This window comes from Helicoverpa armigera, chromosome 5 (assembly GCF_030705265.1).
Source record: "Helicoverpa armigera isolate CAAS_96S chromosome 5, ASM3070526v1, whole genome shotgun sequence".
Lineage (NCBI taxonomy): Eukaryota > Metazoa > Arthropoda > Insecta > Lepidoptera > Noctuidae > Helicoverpa > Helicoverpa armigera.
Window position 1 is genome coordinate 6,570,437 of NC_087124.1, and position 16,568 is coordinate 6,587,004.

At 38.7% G+C, this 16,568-nt stretch overlaps 2 protein-coding genes across 3 annotated transcripts in view; both read right to left on the reverse strand.

The window, feature by feature from the left end:
* Window positions 1-3,084, reverse strand: part of LOC110370170 (uncharacterized) — a 37,994-nt gene extending 34,910 nt beyond the window's left edge. For both annotated transcript variants that reach the window (XM_021325914.3, XM_021325922.3), the window contains exon 1: window positions 2,838-3,084. The gene's annotated coding sequence lies outside the window, so the exon portion shown is untranslated. The remainder of the gene's footprint in view (window positions 1-2,837) is intronic.
* A 273-nt stretch (window positions 3,085-3,357) lies between these two features.
* Window positions 3,358-8,205, reverse strand: LOC110370538 (dynein regulatory complex protein 9). The gene is made up of 7 exons (XM_049842272.2): window positions 8,087-8,205; window positions 7,558-7,642; window positions 6,062-6,208; window positions 5,727-5,832; window positions 4,801-4,971; window positions 4,215-4,346; window positions 3,358-3,562 (listed from the first exon to the last, which is right to left on the reverse strand). Exons 1-7 carry the CDS (start codon window positions 8,145-8,147, stop codon window positions 3,368-3,370), a joined length of 897 nt encoding a protein of 298 aa, XP_049698229.2. The 5' UTR covers window positions 8,148-8,205; the 3' UTR covers window positions 3,358-3,367.
* Window positions 8,206-16,568: the final 8,363 nt, after the last annotated feature.

A 16,568-nucleotide genomic window follows, 5' to 3' on the forward strand; every position in this document is an offset into this window, starting at 1 on the left:
TTATCGTTTCATCAATACATCTGTATAGCCTTTTTAAAGTGATTACTTAATGCTAGCACATTCCTACTGAACATGTAGGTACCTATGAACTTATTTGTTTTAGTAGCGTATTTGCATTTTGCGCTAAGTATTGGTTTATGAATTAAACAAATCATACTTAGATGTTTTACGCAATGATAAATGAAGTGCGTCTCTAAACCCCTTTACTTTCATTAAAAATTGTATTAAAGTTCAGATTAAAAATACATGAACCTGAAATAAGTAATAAGAATCGTTTGAAACCTATCTGAATATTAAATATAATAATCTTTCATAGGAATTACTAAATAAAATGGCCTAGGTATAAGCAATTCCTAGAATTGGTAGTTGCGCGAGTGACGGGGCCCTAACCCAGTCGTTCTTAGAAAAGCAATACTTAATGGCAATGCAGTGACTAGTTTTTTGGTACATGACTACGTTGAAATCATACCTAATCGACGATGTAAAATTATCGTGTAACAATTACACGGCGATCACAATAGACTTTAATTAGAAATATTCCGCCTGTGTATCCGTTTCAGTCGCTGGGAAGTTTGACAAACATGTCAATCATGTTCAGCCTTGGGTAGTAGGTAAGCATGAAACTGAGGGAGTGTCGCTGTTGGTTAGCCCATCAAATAAGAGCCGATGATGGTACCTATACCTGTACCAATCAATAGTAAGTACCTAATTAAGGTTCATTAAAACAACAAGATGAAAGAATTTCGCACCCTTAACTGTGTACAAAGAGTTATTTTCTTTTTCTCATGCTTTTGATAAAAAAACGATACTAAAACTAAGTTGATTTATGAATACTGAATCAAAATTAATATTGCATGGAAAGGTAAAATGCCGCTATATCGCTCGTTTCTGCGATTTGAAAAGCTATCAAGTTTACTGAGAATGGGATCGGCAATAACGTGGAAACGATAATGCCGCGATAAACGAAACATGTCGCATTGCTTACGTGCTCGATTCAACCGAATATCTGCACTTCTGCAGTCGGCAGCATCCGAGTACACGCTACATGTGAGCTATACATGTATTTAGATATACAGTAGTTGCACACACGAGTCGTTCTTGTAATACAAGGACCACAAGCTCGTTCCGCGGTGAGGCGAGTGATTTTTGCAATTACCGACAGGCGGCACACATATCTGTCGGCAATTTGCCGCTCCTCCCGCGAGCTCCGCTGATCGGCTTCTCGGAAACGCACTTGCATCAACTGTGTACCCGGTTAGTGCGATTAACGCACTAATTACCGCGCACGGTACTGCCTCCGTATGTCGCGACTGCATATACCACCTCTGTCGGTGACATTTGTGCAGCCGCGCAAAAACACTGCCAACCAAGTTTTTTACTAATTGGCAGTTTTTTTTAACTCAATTTTAATTTAACTGTTCTTTATTAACTGATCTATTCTGTATTGCTTGGAATGGAAAATACCTTAGATACATAACGTACTTAATTTTAATATAAATTTCTAGAATAACTATTAATGTCACAGTATGTTGCCTGCCAAGGCTGTATGGAATCTAAATGTACTTAAATCTCGAGCAGCCATTCATGAGTTTGCTCAAACATTTGTATTCAAGTTAGTATTTTGCCAGGACGCATACTATGCATTTTTATGTACATTTAATTTTCCTTTACTTTGCTATGTTGACATAATTTTGTCTTTAGTTATCACCTAAACTCTTCAAACTCTAAAATATTGTTTTATGACTCAATTTTCTCAGTATGTGTGTGTAATCTGATTTAATATGAAGTGTTCTTGTTTATACATGTAATTAAGCTCTAGTTATGTACAGATTGTAAGACCATCATATAAAGATTTCTTTATACTTAAAACTATTTTTATTATCTTAATATGACTGTATTAGTAAGCATTACAAATAGTGATGCAATGGTACTTGTTTAAACTTGTAGGAACTGTAAAGAATGGATGAATGTAATAATAAAAATGTGAAACAAAACATGCATAGTTTTTGATGGAAATAATGTGACCATTGTAACATATGTTTTGATTAGGAAACATTTGAATGAGTGTCTAGGAAAAATAAACGGGGGAAGTCCAATACAATTGCTGTGCATATTATGGTGTTTTTTGCATGTTGTTTGATAATGAATCGTGTAATTTTCAAATAAGTATGCAAAAAGGTTTAATATGGAACATTCTTCTTGTTAAAACCTATTTTTATATTAGTAACTCTGTGGGACAACAATGTTATCATATTTAATACAAGACTATTAATTTCATCCCACAAGTCTATGTTGCATACAGGTATTAACTTAAAACCCTGACTATTTTGCAGCTAATAGAAGCCTTTGAGTGAGATATAAGTTTATTAGGTTCATTTTGAATTAGTAATTAAATGTTTTTAATTTAAAGTAATCCAACCACTAAATAAATTATTTGATACTTAAGTGAGTGGTGCAACTGGCTCTACCAAACTGACTATTATATATTATATGAAAAAGAAAAACATTAAAAAAAGTACCAAATATTGTATAAAATACCTCAGGGTACTAGAAAAACAGGAAAATGTGCATGCAAGGAAAGTGACTGAAAGTAAGAATAATGCAAATAGAAAAGGCCGTGATGAAAGATAGCAAGTGAAAGTATATTATTGCACGAATCTTAGCAAAACGTATTGAAATCGTAACTGTGAATTTAGTGCAAAACCATGTTTTAACAACACGAGTTGTGCTTAATACAAAATATAAATAGCATCACGTTCATATTCCATTATGTACATTTCACACAAGGCATGTAATCTAAAGCTTTTCAAATAAAAAAAATATACGGCATTACTCACCGAATCTGCTGGATGACAGTCCAACTTTCCAAGAATTGAAAATACCGCAAACTCTTACTTCAAAGTATATATCACAATTTGTTGTGTTACACCACACTCTATAAACTGTTCGTATATTTATTTAATAAATTACTTTGATTTATACTAATATTTATATCGGTAACTTAACTTTCGATTTATGAAAAGAACACAAATCTCACCGGTTTCCACGAGCAAACGCATGCGACTGACAGCGATTATGACAGCCAGCCGCCGCCTGCAGCGCGCAACTGACATTTAGCATTAGTGTCACTGTGACGTCTGTCAAACTAAAATACGTCATAACGTTCCTTTTTAAGACGAATATTTAAAATAAAGATTGTAATTTTTTGTGTATTTCTTTATGTTTTCTTAAATAATAATTGTTTAAGTACTTAATAAATAATAAGTTAAATCAGTTCGCAGTAGTTAAGTTTATCATAAAGAGCTAATCCATATATTGAAAGAAAATGAATTACACATTTATAAAACTTTTCACTATTCCAAAGATTTTATTTCTTTTTGCCTTTTCCTTTAGTTATTCGCAGATATTTGAATTGGCCAAGAGCTCGCCGCACCATAACTCCCCGCCACCACGCTTGTATGCGCATCGCAGAAAGTCGCAATTTCTCTTCTCGGGCTAAACGAGCAGCACGTTCTCGTTTAAATGTCAACCAACTTCGCATTTCACCTTGATGAAGGTCGTACTAAAACAAAGATTTTGCAAAATAATGTTTTTTTAGTCAAAAAAAAGTCGTGGTGGCCTAGTGGGCAAAGAACCAACCTCTCGAGTATGAGGGCACGGGTTCGATTCCAGGTCAGGCAAGTACCAATGCAACTTTTCTAAGTTTGTATGTACTTTCTAAGTATATCGTAGACACCAAATGACTGTGTTTCGGATGGCACGTTAAACTGTAGGTCCCGGCTGTCATTGAACATCCTTGGCAGTCGTTACGGGTAGTCAGAAGCCAGTAAGTCTGACACCAGTCTAATCAAGGGGTATCAGGTTGCCCGGCTAACTGGGTTGAGGAGGTCAGATAGGCAGTCGCTTCTTGTAAAGCACTGGTACTCAGCTGAATCCGGTTAGACTGGAAGCCGATCCCAACATAGTTTGGGAAAAGGCTCGGAGGATGATGAATGTTTTTTTTTTTTATAATAAATAGACGCAGATCCAGCCCTCAAAAAATTGAGATTGTGGACACTTGCATCCGATAAAGTTGAAAATTATTCATTAAAGCCAGGAAGATGGAAGAGTAGGTATTAATACAGGGGTAGTACATAAGGTGAAGTGGCTAATTTTTTTGCCCAAATATTTATTATTCGTAGGCATTCTAATGTCGATGTAACTAAGTAACTTACCAACTTTTGCAGTTCCTGTCTCTTTCCGCTAGCAATAAGCAATTGCTCCAATTTCCTTTGACCTCTGGAGCTTATTTCGGCAATATCGGTGTCGTAACGCTGCCGCCAGTACTCCAGGGCTTTCTCGTGTTCCTTTCAATACATTTCGCAGAAGTTAAATAAGGCTCACCTAACTAAGTTCGCATGAAACGCTCCTACTCAATAAGTATTGATTATTCTGAGATTTACAGGAATTTATAACATTTCTTAGTTACGTAGGGTGCCTCGAAGTAGTTACACTCACAGTAGGTTTGTAGTTATGTAATGAAGAAATCATAGGTGGGTAACTCCTACACATAGCATTCATCATCAACACATAGTATTGTAGTAGACAGATAGTTATTATGTTCCATTGTAAGTGTTCATTAGGCCGGAACAGTTGGCGATTGGAAGAGATATCGTTTCAGTAGTGGACAATATCAGGAGATAGATGATGATGCAAATGGAAGTAAATCTTCCGTGTGAGAAGACAGTGGTATCCAAAAACTTAACGTAATTATACTTAGGTATAATTTGAGACATAAATATTTTTACGGGTTGGATTTACTTTGATCTGCAGATCAAATGCTTTGAGCAACTCTTCATGAACGCGATGCTCGTGGTCAGGTCGCGGTTTGGGCGGTCGAGGCACATCCAACTTCAGTTCCAAGGACTCGAACCGTGCAAATAGCCATTTTTCAGCATAGCAAAGACGTGTGTTTGCGTTGTGGAGATCATCCTGCAATCAATAACTATGAATGAATGAAGTAACCGTTTTGCCTGTCACTTGGTGTTTGATTAGTGGGTAACAAAGAAGTCTAGATAATATGGAAAAAAAAATTTTTTCGTAAGAAATACTGATGAAATTGGAAAGTCAAGCAAGCCTTGAGATCGTGAAGTGCCACTGAAAACATTTAATTTTTTCTGCTGATGCTGATACATATTAATGTTAGTTTCGGTCGGTTCCCTAACTCAGTTAGTTATTATTATAATGTCAAGCAAGTATAAGAATACCGAGAAAATGTTGCGTTAGATGTAGTTACTTGTTACTGAGTTCCAGCGAATCAAATTAATTGATTTTCCTGCTAGGAGGCCAAGACAAGCAAAATTAATTTCTCTTTCAAACATAAATGTAAATTATAACGTGATGATTTAAGAGAAATTTATTAATTTATGTTACATCGTCTAGACAACATAAATAATTATATTGTTTCTATGTTAGTTAGATGATCATTGTGGTTATGGTACGTTTTTATTGGAAGACAAAGTCCAAGTCTATTCGCACGGACTTTGCCTAGCTATTGTAACTCTTTCTCACAAATGTTCTTGGAACTACATGTTTTACTCTCCCAGTAACGCATCGGTGATCTCATAATGGCTGCATCGCAAACCGCGCTGTATACTGGGAAGTAGCTGCATCAGCATGTTTATCACTTTGTGTAATTATTACTTTCATAGAAACACACAAGTGCTAATATCTAGCTAGTTTCCTACACTCATTTTGTCTCGAAGAACAGCTACTTTCTGATCAGCGTTGCGAAGCTCCATCGCCCATTGACTTCTTTTGGCTTCCAATTCTGCTGCAAGGGCATTGCGAGTTCTAAAACAAAATACGAAGTAATAAATTCTAGTAGGTAGATCCAAACCTACAAACGTTCTAATTTTATGGCCTAAAAGAGTCTACGTGTTTCGTCCAGACCCGATTTATTCTAGGAAACCATTGTTTGGTACTTTCAATCGAGTCTGGGGTTTAACTTTGCAATTGTTTGATACTTTCAATTCAATCTAATTTAGGGTTTTCCTCTTCAATGGGTCGAAAGGTTACTTACGCTCTAAGTTGCATGTTGGTGTGTCGAAGAGACTCCACATCGGTCTCCGATTGTTGGAGCAACTCCACTGCGTTCTTCACCGACTGCCATTTCCCAGTTTCAGCGACCTCTATTAGAGTTCCTCTTATCACATCCTTCACCAAAGCTCTGAAATAGTTTATTTTGTAATTTATACCTATATCAAAATTTTCGTGATGATTTTTCTTAGCTGAAGTCAAGTTCATAGTACAGCGGTTTGGTTCCTAAGTATCTACGACAGTAAAGGACAGAGGTAAGCAGACCTACGAGCAGTGGCGGATTTACCAATAGGCCAAGTAGGCCAGTGCCTAGAGCGGCAGATTTAGAGGGGCGGCAAATTTAGCAATTTTTTTTTACAGGTTTTTTTTATAATTGAGTATATGAGTACACAATCCATATATAAATAGACGATTAATAAACGCAAAATTAATAAACTGTAATATATACTTAGGTACCTACTTACGTGATCATGAATTTTAAAATATTCTAATAGCGTTTCAATAAAAATAAAATAAAAAATCGCTCGCGGTTTCGCGGCTTCTTTCGTAGTTCCTGGTTTGTTCTGCGCTCTTTCGAGTCCTCAATCTAACAAAAAGTTAAAGCACCGAAGTAGCAAAAACAACTGACGCTCTAAACTGACGATTTCTAAGCTGTTTATGAGAGTGGAGGACTTTGGTGTCCCAAAACTCGAAAAATTTCGCGCTCGCTGGGCTCTCAGCTTTTTCACTTTACACTGGTTTTTTTCAAACTTCTTTGAATATTTTTGTGTTCCAAGACTCAAAAAATTTCGCGCTCGCGCCTTTCACTTGACAGTGGCTATTTTCTGATTTCTTTAGGTATTATTGCGTCTCAAACATCAAAAATTTCGCGCTCGCTACACTCGCGGCTTCTTCTCTTAGCAGTGCCTTTTTTCCACTCTTGTTTGGATAGATATTTTTGTGTACCAAAACTATAAAAAAATTCGCGCTCGCTTCGCTCGCGACTTTTTCACTTTACGCCGTTTTTTTTACTCGTTTTGGTACAAAATTATTAAGTTTTGGAACAGAAAACTTTTTACATTTGTCGTTTTTTTTTGGGGGGGCTGCACAATAGGTAGTCCGCCCCGGGTGCCACCCGATGCTACGTCGCCACTGCGTCATAGCACCCGAACGAATGAACCAATTTCAATTTAGATTTTTTTTAGTGTTTGATGAAAATCGATTGAGCCGTTTAAAAGTTACAGAGGTTTTACGCTTCAAAGTCGCTGTCATATAAACTTGTTAACATTAAACTCTTCGGTACATTGAGGCTTGCAAAAATAATCTAGTAACTGACAAAAATATCATTAAGTTCACAATCATTAGAGGCGGCAAAAATTGAATGGCCTACTAGCGGCAAGTTTGTAAATCCGCCACTGCCTACGAGTATTGTGTTTAAAGAACTTATTTCCCGTCCTACGTAGTTGTAACGCCATCTCCCCACAGTCGAGCACAACTTACCGGTCCTTCACGAGTTTGTCCTTTTGTAGCCTCTCGATTTTGTTGGTAGGCCGCCATGTAGCTAGTCTCAGCTCCGCACTGCCTTCTGTAAACGAATGCCAGGGTGACGGTAGATGGCGCTGCTAGGTGGTACGGATAGGTACTTTGATAAGTTTTGGGTGAAAAAACTACCATGAGAAGAAATCATACATCTGTTAATCTGTACATAGATAGAGATTCTGTTTCCGTGTGTTAAACTGTGTGGTTATTTCATTTAAGTTGTATAGTTTCTATTCCATAATAGTTTCCCGTTCAGCTGGTTTTGTAATTATTACTTGTTTTAATAGCATTTTAATTCTAGTCCAAGCCGTATTAGTACCTACCTAGGCATTTACATTAGGTACTATATAGGTAATGTTACAAACTAGTTAGTGCCTTTATCGATGAAACGCAAACAATAAAATAAATTCACTTTTGGCTTTCTTTTTACCTTTAATACTCACAATTTCACAAACAAGGGTCGAAACAGACATAGGTATTACGAACTCACCTAAAATCCTCATTTGCAGTAAAACCACCTCAAATGACAACGCGAAGAGCAGAGCGTCCATTTCGCTAATCCTGCTTCAAAACAAAAATATAATATTACTGCATACAACTTTGGTTTGTAACGACCTTCTCTTTGTAACTAATTTGTCTTGCGTGCAAAGAGACGCATGTGAGGTATTCTATATGATAATAAAATGGCCGCAATAAAATTATACTTTTCTCTGAAAATATAAGTTTAAAGCAAAGATTGCGCTTTTTAAGTTTAAAATGTTTTGTAGTTTTTATTTCAGCCACTTTATTAACATAACTAAAAACGTTTAGCTAGAAAAGAATTTTACGCGTGGGTAAACAAGGGTTTTCCACAGTTTGTCCGTGGAAAAATTAAACGAGCAAAGGACATACGACTGTAGACACATTATTATCAAATAATATGTTTGTGTCTATACTACGACATAGACTATCTAGTGACTAGTGGAACTAGTGAATTTTGGCATAGCTTGACAACAAAAGCGTGGCCACCTACTAGAAGGCATTTAGGTCGCTAGCATTATTGGAGATGCAGTCATTCTTTTGAATTCTACGGCAAAATGCTCACAGCATCCACTAAAGGTTTGAAAGGATGTGAAATATACCAGATACAGCATGGTAATGTAAGCATGGTAATAACTATAACAAGGTACTATTGTTAGGAAATTACGTTGTAGGTACAGTCAACTTCACGTCAGTGGTAACAGTTTTATAGGAAAATCGTACTTATTACTATTGAGTTAAGGTGCATGACAGTTACCACTGACGTGCAGTCTACTGTACAATCAGAATGAAAACGCTTTTAATTGGACCGCTTAAATATCATTCAGTTTTCTTAAATTGGTTTTTCCTTCAGAGACGGAATTGGACATAGCCGGTACTAATACCCCGGAATCATAGTTATGCTTTTCTGAAAGGGTGTCTTTGAAAATATATTTATAGAACAAAGTGAAATTGATTTACTAAAGCTACTACGTACGTTCAGGATGTACGTTTATTATATTAGATGTTGTAAAGGTATAAGACGAATGTAAATTGTGGCGTCCGCACGTCCGGATGGGATGTAACGGTGAAGTCCTTCAAAAAGGTCAGGATATAGGATATTAGAAAGGTGACATTCAGTAGTAGAATTGCCTGCCTATTTGTCTAATGGGTATGTTTACGTAGGAATGACTACCCCGCAGTAACTACACTGATTTAATAGGTGATACGGAGAATTGAGGATCATTTGTGAGGAAGGCTCGTAAATCGTAATCATAAATGTGGATGGATATAGGCTACCTATACTTAGAGGAAGGTACGACCAAAGAAACAATTCGTTATCAGGTTGTCTAGATAGAAGGTCGCTTGAAAGAATTATGGGAAGAGAATGATGATGAAGACCTAACTTTTTTAATAATCTTTAGCCAGGTTATTTTGCTTGAGTAAACCACTTATTAACTCTAGGTTTGAAATGTATTTTTTTAATCATAATTAATATGTTACGTAGTTTATAAAAATCTTGTTTATTTATAAAACCTTATTAATTTATCTATTAATTATTTTAAGACAGTTGTTAAACATCTCGTACAGACACATTTAAATAACATGAAATTGAGACGTATCTCAATACTATCTGTTAACGAGTCGAGAGCTGTAATGAACAGGCAAGAGTAATATCCGCCACAATATATTGTCTGTGGTCGATCACTGGCTTAACAATGGAACGGCAAGGAATCTGCCAGGACAGTCTAATGAGCCTCGCTAGTCGCGGGGGGCGGAATAGATCACTATTCACGTAACTAAAGAAAAGGTCTTGAATCTATTGGGATTGGGACATTCACGACACAAGTATTCTACGAATGTTAGATATGTATGTAATTGATTCTGTATATAAGTAACATTGTTTTGATTTCTGTGCGTTTTGATTCATTGGTTTTGCAATAGTAGGTATTTAATTAATTAATTTTGTTTTCAGATTTTTATTTGGAGTTTGGGACACAAGATAACAAAGTTACAAACATACCTTTCTTGTTGTTCCATGTTTAAAAATATTTAAACAAACACCAATTACTACTCTTAAACAATGATCAAAGAGGTTGTATGAGTATTATTTACGGTTTCCAAGCTAAGTATATTCCGTTCGATAGATGTTTGCATCTCCTAGCAACCTCACGAGGATTATTGTATGATCAATATGATTAGATTTCCGAAATAATAAACCGAATTGATCAGTGAATAGATAAGTGGTTAAAGTTTTCCCTGTTATAAGCTACTTTTTGTATGGAATTACCTACTTCCAGAAAATGTGTGTAGGTACCTTGACTTACTTGACTTAGAGTCCTATGTCCCCTAGATGGGGCAGAGGGCATCCACAGTGCTCCGCCATCGCGTTCGGTCTTGAGCTTCGCGCTTTATTTCCCTCCACGTTCTGCCTATAGCCGCCGCCTCTGCAATGATCGTCCGCCGCCAGGATTGTTTAGGGCGGCCACGTTTCCGCTTCCCTTGGGGATTCCAGTCTAGGGCTTGCCTCGGGATGTGATCGGGGTCCCTTCGGAGCGTGTGGCCGATCCAGTTCCACTTGCGGCGTTTGATCTGCTGGTCGATCGGTGTCTCCCCGCAGCGTTCCCACAGTTCTATGTTGGAGATTTTCTCGGGCCAGTATATACCGAGAATACGACGAAGGCAGCGATTGACGAAGACCTGGAGCTTACGCGAGATGTCTTTTGTGGCCTTCCATGTTTTGCATCCGTACAGCAATACGGTTTTGACATTGGACCGGAATATTTTGAGCTTAACTCTCCTGGTCAACTTCCGTGATTGCCACACAGGACGGAGCTGTGCGAAGGTTGCTCTCCCTTTGGCGATCCTCGACGTGATGTCCTCCTCGGTCCCTCCTGTTTCCGACACAACACTCCCGAGGTAGGTGAACTTGTGGACCCTCTCCACTCCCTCTGTGCCGATAAGCAACGGTAATGAGCACGTCACTCCGCACCTCATTTCCTGGGTCTTCCGGGTGTTAATTTTTAATCCCGTCTCCATGGCCTCTCGTTGCAGGTCGTCCAGTTTGGCTTGCATGTCGGTTCGCGTGTGGCTCAATAGACATAGGTCGTCGGCATAGTCCAAATCTTCTAAGACGTTGGATAGTCCCCACTCTATGCCGCGGCGCTTGTTCTTGGTGGTATGGTGCATGATGCCATCAAGGACAACAAGGAAGAGGAGAGGCGAAAGGAGACACCCCTGGCGTACACCCGCTTGAACCGGTATGTCCTCCGAGACGAGGCCGTCGTGAGTTACCCTACAAGAATATTTCCCGTAGATGGCCTTAATTATGGTCGTGATCTTCTCGGGGACTCCAATTTCACGAAGCCGGTCCCAGATGCAATTCCATCGCAGCGTGTCGAAGGCTTTTTCGAAGTCCACAAAGGTCAAGTACATGTCCCTCTGCCATTCTGATGCCTGTTCGAGGATTATGCGCAAGGTGTTGATCTGGTCCGTGCACGATCGGTTGGGACGGAAGCCAGCCTGCTCTTTACGCAGAAGAGGCTCGACGGCCCCCGACAGCCTGTCCAGGATGATCTGGCAGAGCACCTTGGAAGGAGTCGAGAGCAAAGTGATGCCTCTCCAATTGCCACATTCACTGAGGTCTCCTTTCTTGGGTACGGTGATGAGAAGGCCTTTGTTCCAGTCATCAGGTAACTCCTCGGCTGACCAGATGTTCTGCAAAAGGGGAGTCAGTGCGTTTGCTGCGGTGGTAATGTCGGTAAACTTGAATTTAAAGTATCGATTGAAATGTGTTCGATTGTTTCGACTGGATGTAGTTTAGTTAGGCACCTAAACATTTAAATGGGGTCGTGATTCGTGTGCCAATTCGCCATACTTTATGATGGCATTTAAAAACGAAACGAGACGATGCAAATGCACGGTGGTGCGAGAAATTTTAAAATACGTTCTCACGTTGACTTTTTTGAATACAAATCAGGCAGACGTTTTTGCTACATTAACTTCGTGCTAACTACTGGCGCAACTAAAAGACTAACTAGAAGCTTATTGCTGCTTCAATGCTACGATTGATATTCAGTCTCACGCTGATCTAAGAAGAGAAAGAAACAAGACATATTATTACGACGGTTAAACTAGACGGCCATGACCGGTACGTTTGCAGCACATATTGGTATAACGTGAATTGCTGGAAGCTTAAGGAGCTAGGAACTTTAAAATTCAAATTCTTTAGAGCTTAACTTTTCAAACAGGATCGTGTTATGTTACTGGATAAAAATTTCACTGTGTAGCTTAAATATAAGATACTTGATAACTTAAGTGATTCAAAATTCAAAAGTATTAGTGTGGTAAATATATACGTTTGACCTCCTCGAGTCTATGTTACGATTCCCGCCTAAAAAATTGAGCAATCGATTATTTTATCCAATATGTGACAAGTGCGCATCGATGTTTAAACTCCAATGGAAAACTCAAACTTCGAACTAATTTTTCTCAATGTCATAAGTATAGCCTACCTATCCTAAAAGAGTTCTTTCGAATCGTGAAGCTAGTACCAAGGAGAGGGTCTCATGGAGGAGAATAGGAATAGAAACTATAGAATCAGTAGGTACAGAAGAACCGTATGTACAATGAGTTCTAATATAAAATAGCAGTGCATTAAACTCTGGAATAAGCTATTTGAAACTAGAATCTAAAGAGGTTTTAATATTAAAATTCAAGTCTTTTAACCAGTGTTTGTTTTAGTTTTAATAAAAAAAGTTTTAATAAAATACCAGAGGGATGGAAAGCATTGCAAAGCTTTTATCAAACTAATATTCCCGGAAAACTAGTCAGTATAATAAAGAAATCTTCCACATATAATATTTTTAGAAGGATTTAGTTTCTTTGGCACGTGGGCGAGACAATGGCTAGCTAATGAACCTTATGTTTATTATGCCCAACGGTCTTACGGAATATTGTTGAAGGAAACACAGCTAAGAATCTGTCTTGAAATGAGTTAAGAAACCTTCATGCTGACTTTGTTTCAGAGTAATAGGTACATCAAATAAAAATATTGATAAACAAAACTTATAATTAGAAAAAGTTTTTTTTCCTTTATAATAAATATTCCTTAATGAGCTACCGGAGCATGCTTTCCTTGTCAAATAATTTACAGAACACTTTTTAAATTGGTTTATTTATAGAGAACCCTTTTTAAACCATGGCGAGTGTAACCGTTCATATTGCCGATTTTATATTTTTGTGTAGGTAAACATTTTTCTTACCACAGAATTCGATCTAACAATACCAGACACAAATATGAAATCGGCTCGTAGAAATAGTTTTTTTATGTATCTGCGTACATGACTATACGTTACCAATTACTATTGTCCATAGTAAATATATCCTCATAAATCCGGTTAACTACAATCATTTTCTAATGAAACTTTAGCAACAGTTATAAAATAAATAAAAAAACAATTTTACCGTCAGATGCTCTTCTTCTCGAACGAATATCAGTTTCATTCATTATTATCGTACTCTTTAAGAAAACAGGTCGCAATCAGTTTCTAGACTAACAAGATGCAGCTTAATAACGGTAAAAAATATCCGATAAACTAGGAAGTAATGATCTGTACCTTCTTTTGTTCATCCCTATTTAAAGAAAGCAGTGTAATACTTTAGCTATCTACTGAAATTGTCAATAGTAGTAAACCAATATTGGTTTTATTTATTAACTTGTTTTTGTGGAAGTCATTAAATAATCCCTCCCGCTGTGGGTGCAACGTGAGGAAGTGTCAGTCTCTTACTGACAAAACCTAGAAGTAGCACGGACCGGATCACAGTATTATTTAATATGATATATGAGTACCTGTGGCGAACTATTGAAATTAATTAGGTAAAAAAACGTCAACGAGCTGTCAGCTGACAAGACATGAAATTCCGCACGATTGAAAATTTTATTGGATTTTGGAAATAAAAACACAATAAAACTGTGATTCATATCTGAATTTGTCAAACCGTTGGTGTATTTTAAAATTATTCCAAGATGGAGATTTCCTTCCCGTGAATCCAACTATTCCTTTATATTTTTGTGTGGTGGTTGTTAATTTTAGCTTTGCGTAGAATACAAATCCAAGAAGAACAACAGAAACACAACCTCCATTCGCCCCAGCTTCCAGAAGCATCAGGCAACATCGGACCGTGTAGACGCCGGGGGGCGGTAGCCCCCTGGCCGATCATATTGAAAATCTGTGAAGACTGCAGTGTATAATTTTTTGAAGACATTTGTGAAGACTATAGTGTTTTATTTTGATTAAAGCTTTTAAATTTTTACTGTTTCAATGAACGATGGCAGTAGCGACGCCGGAAGCAGCGTGTGTCAACCTTCCACATCGGCTGAGACCTCAGTAAGATGCCCCTTCTGTTCCCAGGCAAGATTTTTTAAAGGAGAAAGGGGCCTGAAGATACACTTAGGCAAAGTCCACAAGATGCAGAGTGTATCTCAGTGCCCCTTGACCCCTCAAGTTACTACACCTCCGACAAACTATCTCCTCTGGAACTCACTTTCAAAATTAAAAAGTAACACCCCCATACTCAAAAGAGTGCCCAGGGGTGCAAGGCGGACTGTTGCGTCAAGTCTGGCCCAATGCGTCCGCCTCGCAACCCTGGAAAATTCAGAAAGCGCCTGGGAACAGTTGCTCACCCTTCCCTACCGCATCCTACATGTTGACAAAACTCAGATAAATAAAAAATCATTAACCAAACAAATTAAACTAAATTGCCTTTCGACCTCCATTTTCGTCCCAGACACTTCAGTAAATTCCAAATTCACCTCCAAGGACTTGTGTCAACATGTAGAGGATAAATTAAGCGAGGGTGACATAAGGGGTGCTGCTAGGATCCTTTTCAGCAGCGATGTGGTGGCGCCGTACTCTCCGGAAACACTTGCCGCTCTGGAGAGTAAACACCCGGCTCCCTCGGATGACCTCACTTTCCCCGACCCTCCAGATCTAAATTCCGACCACCTCACCGTTACAGCCCAACAAGTAGCTGGAGCCGTGGCTTTTTCAGGACCGGCTCTGCCGGCGGCTCGACGGCCTGAGCCCTCAACATCTGAAGGATCTTGTAGGCTCGGGCGCTGGGGAAGCTGGTGAGTCGCTTCTGAGGAACTTACGGCTCTAGTTAATCTTATGCTCTCCGGCGGTGTGAACAATGCCGTCGTGGACGTGCTTTACGGAGCGAACTTATGTGCGCTCCGTAAAAAGGACGGCGGCATTCGTCCCATTGCCGTAGGGTGTACATACAGGCGTATGGCAGCCAAAATTTGTTGCAAGCACTATCATGACGTGCTTGCTAACAAATTTCAGCCCCTAACTCGGATTTGGTTCGAAAGGGGCTGTGAGGCTGCTATACATGCTTTCTCCACATTTTTAGACTCAAAAATAGGTGAGGTCATCCTTAAGGTTGACATAAAGAACGCTTTTAATTCTGTTAACAGGGACACCTTGTTGGCCGAGGCCAAAAAAGAATTACCCGAAATTTATAGTTACCTTTGGCAATGTTACAGGCACCCTTCTAAATTACTATACAAGGACCATGTTTTGGAATCTGCAGTTGGATGCCAACAGGGTGACCCCCTTGGGCCGGTCATTTTCAGCTTGGCTATTCACCCCATAATAGAGAAACTAAATTCAAAATTTAACGCCTGGTATTTGGATGACGGGACCCTAGGAGGAGATAGTGAAACTGTTTACCAAGACCTCATATTCCTAAAAGAAAAATTTCATTCGATTGGACTGGATCTAAATTTATCAAAATGTGAAATTTTTGTTCCTGACATCCCGGACAGACAGACAGTCATATCAAAATTTAATGTCATAGCACCTCAAATTAAAATTCTGGACGAAACATCATTGCACCTCCTAGGTTCACCTATTTTGGAAGAAAGTTTCACAACATTCATAGATAACAAAATTTCCAATTTTAATGACATTTCGGATAGACTTTTTAAAATTAATCTTCATTCGGCTTTTACCTTAGTAAAATACTGTTGTTTTGGCCCAAAATTTATATACAACCTTCGCTCCTCTCCCTTATGGAAGCAGCCACATCTTTTAGACAGAATTGACCAAATTATCCGTACTACTCTTACATCTGTTTTTAATTTGGCCTTGGACGACCGAGCGTGGCTTCAAGCCACCCTTCCGATCAGATTCGGTGGCCTCGGTGTCCGCAAAATTTCCAGTTTAAGTCTACCGGCGTTCCTATCCTCGGTCTGCGGCACTAAGGAGTTGACCAGAAAATTTTAGCCCCTTCACTGGTCGATTCTGAGGTGCCGTGTCTGACTGATGGCATGAACGCCTGGAAAGTGGCTTGCCCAAACACAGCCTTCCCTGAAAACCCGGCTTCCCAGAGACAGTGGGACGAGCCGCTCTGCAGATTGACGAGAAATAAACTAATTGAAACATCTGTCAATACTGCTGAGCGTGCCC

Coding starts and splice junctions, on each gene's coding strand:
- LOC110370538 (XM_049842272.2), bottom strand. CDS start 8,147: ATGGACGCTCTGCTCTTCGCGTTGTCATTTGAGGTGGTTTTACTGCAA. Junction 7,643..8,086: donor ACTGCAAATGAGGATTTTAG/GTGAGTTCGTAA, acceptor ATTCGTTTACAG/AAGGCAGTGCGGAGCTGAGA. Junction 6,209..7,557: donor GACAAACTCGTGAAGGACCG/GTAAGTTGTGCT, acceptor AAACTATTTCAG/AGCTTTGGTGAAGGATGTGA.